General features: G+C 26.7%; 1 protein-coding gene across 1 annotated transcript; it reads right to left on the bottom strand.

Moving 5' to 3' along the window:
• Positions 1-308: 308 nt before the first annotated feature.
• On the bottom strand, positions 309-1,026 carry LOC107490978 (uncharacterized). Its single transcript, XM_016111771.1, has 2 exons — positions 1,019-1,026; positions 309-858 (listed from the first exon to the last, which is right to left on the bottom strand). Exons 1-2 carry the CDS (start codon positions 1,024-1,026, stop codon positions 309-311), a joined length of 558 nt encoding a protein of 185 aa, XP_015967257.1.
• Positions 1,027-3,371: the final 2,345 nt, after the last annotated feature.

The following is a 3,371-nucleotide window of genomic DNA, read 5'->3' on the forward strand; positions in this document are numbered from 1 at the left end:
TTGGTTTTCAAAGAAGCAAGGTACTCCTTGCAGTTTCTTTTTCAATGACCTTTGCCTTTACAATAAAAGCATTTAGCATCATTTTTGTCTGTCTTTTCTTGTTTGCCCTTGGGTTTGGTCACACCACCCTTAGTGCCATGGGTTCTCTTTTAAAATTATTTTTTCCATTTTCTTTTGCTTTCCACTTTCCTTTCTTCTTAGAAGAGCAGCCAACTACTATAGCAATTCCTTTCTTTTTCTCAATGTAATTTGATTCTCATAATCAATTAGCATGTTGAGCATTTCATGAAGATCACAACTTACTTTAATCATATTAAAGCTAATAATGAATTGTGAAAATTTTTTGGAAGAGATTGCAAGATCAAATTTTGTGAAAGTTCTTTACCCAATTTACATCCCAACTTCTCAAGTTGTTCAATAAGATCAATCATCTTAAGAACATGGGGTCCAACAGGACAGTCCACATTAAGTGTGGATCTAAACAAAGTTTTGGACAATTGATATTGGGCCGTCTTACTTTGTGCACCATATATCTTCTTAAGATGTTCAATAATAGTTGGTGGATCCATATCCTGATGTTTCCTCTGAAGATCAGAACCCATGGATGCCAGAATGATGCATTTGGCAGTAAGACAATTTTCCAAGAACTTCTCATAAGCCTTGGTTGCCTCATTATCAATACCTCCATCCTCTTTAAGAACTAGAGCCGTAACAGCAGGCTTATCGATTATATCAATTAGCCTTTCATGCATGAGAACAATTCTCAAATTGCGATACCAATCATCATAATTGACTCCAACCAATTTGTTATTTTCAAGTATGACACGCAGTGATACAGCAGGTATATTATTCTTGAATCTAAAAGGAAAAAATAAATATAAATACGTATTCACACATACAAATAACACTTTCTACAATAATTATTATTATAGAAAATTAAGAAATCTTTATTTCTTAAATTAAGTGTTAAAAAAATATTTAAAATCATGAATGAGTATCTTGGTTGTCAAGTCATTACTCGTACATATTTTTAAATAGATGATTAAATGTATCACGTACAATTTTAATCCCAAATAATTACCTGATTTTCAGGTTATTATTTAATTGAATTATATTTTATAACCCTAGGTTGTCTAGATTCAAGTAAAAATTAATTCATTCCATGTATCAAATACATATATAAATTTTATCTTTGAGTACGAATCTTCTGGTTGTCAGGTAACTCCTTATAAACAAAGTATAAAATCTGTTTACCTTTTTTTTCCTTTCAGTTTTATTTCATAAATAATAATAATAATAATAACAGTATGTTACTTAACATACATATAATTTTATCCAATATAAATTTATAATTTTGATAATAGCATCCCATGCCATTATTAAGAATCTCATTCACTATAATAACAAAACATAAATTAATCCTATTAATTCTGTAAATTTTTGGCAATAAAATTTTAAACACAAAAAGGCCATGGCTCTGATACCACGGTAGGATTACAAGTGTTCATAACACATAGCGAAAGTAATAAAGTAATCCTATTGATCTATTTTGTGCTTAAAACTTTATTGAAATAAGATGGGTTAGATGCCAATACCTGAGTATCCTAGTGAATGAAAACTTTCTCCTTCAATAATACGAAGGTACTATGTGTATCCACACTGAGACTTATCTTTATTGTCAACTCCTTGACCAATGGATTTAACTGAAAAATTTTTACAACTCCTTGCACTAGCAATTCTTCACTAAGAATTGAAATATTTGTGTATGTGGAGGTAAAAGAAAAACTTGTGTTGTCTTTCTTTTATCATATATATATATGTCAATTATCATATTATTATTCTATTTTTTGTGCTAGCAAAGAATATAATAATATTCTATTTGAATTAATATAATTATTTATTTGATCTAATTAAAATAATAATTAAATGATTATTTACCAAGGATTAGAACACTCGTTAGTGTATGACCCCATAGGTTCAATATTAAGCGGGTAGTAAATTAGTCATATTAAATTTACTAATCAAGATTGGCGTCTAGCAACGCTCCTAGACGACCCGATAGTATGAAGTAATAATGTTTTTTACTAAGAACCCAAGATGACCAAAAAATAGAACTCATTCCATCTTTTCAGCTCTTGGCTAACTTTTAGAGTACGGTTTGATTGTCAAACTCTAACTTGTTACCATTATTATAATGAATTATGAATGACTTAAGAAACTCATTTCTTAATTCATTCAAACCACTTGGCCAAGGCATTGTTTATTTCATTCATTATAATCGTAGAGCTCAAACTCATTACCATAGTTGATGGATTATATTTTGGCTAATAATTAATTCTACAAGTATTTAAATCATACACAGTATTTATTCAACTAACACCATAGGGTGTTAGGTGTCCAGAATCAAAGTATAACAAATATATTGTCAATTACTATGATAGTTGCAGGTCAAAAAAAATTCTAATATTATGTTCATCATAAGAATATCCTATTAACAAATATAAGGTAACTATAACCATTAGAAATTCTTAGAGTGGGTCAATTTAATGGTTATATCTATATATATATATNTCCGAATCACTAATAATATCCCATTTTTAGTGATTCTACGATTAAGAATAATTTAAATTAAAAGTATTCAAAAAACGTATATTTCATTATTACGATTCCTATCGTAATTATTTGTTTCTAATTTTAATTAAGGACACTATCATAAATTATAAAAGTTTATTCTTATAAAAAGGAATAATAATAATAATAATTTATGATAGTATTATGTTGGACATACACACTTATCTCCAATACTAAACTCCCATGGATGTTGGAAATAAGTGAGAAGATTCTCTTAGTCAAGAATACACGTTGTATGTAGGGTCATGTGTGCTTTTTCAATGTAGAGAATTGTTTATGGGATGAAATATTTTTTCTAAAATTAATAAATAATTTTTTTCATTTTATGTATTTTTTTTTCTCCTCTTCGCTATTTTTCTATACCTTTTCTATATATAACTTATAATTTATATTTTTTTTATTATTAATTTAACAAATCATAATGTGTGATGAGATATTCTTTTATTACAATTAAAATAAAATATTTTTTTTTAAATTAACAAACTCTCTCTTTACTTCTTTATCTTCCTCTTTTTTCCTTCACATTCTCTATCTCTCTACCTTTCTATTCTACAAAAAATAAGATTAATAAAATGATATAATTCAAATAAATTCATAAAATTATAAAAAAATATAATTAATTTATAAATAAATATAACTAAAAATAATTTCATAATATTATTTACATAAAAAATATTATTGTTATGCACATATTTTTATTTTTTTAAATTTAGTTTTAAATTTTTATCGCTTATCTTTCT

Source organism: Arachis duranensis, chromosome 5 (assembly GCF_000817695.3).
Source record: "Arachis duranensis cultivar V14167 chromosome 5, aradu.V14167.gnm2.J7QH, whole genome shotgun sequence".
In the NCBI taxonomy this organism is placed as follows: domain Eukaryota; kingdom Viridiplantae; phylum Streptophyta; class Magnoliopsida; order Fabales; family Fabaceae; genus Arachis; species Arachis duranensis.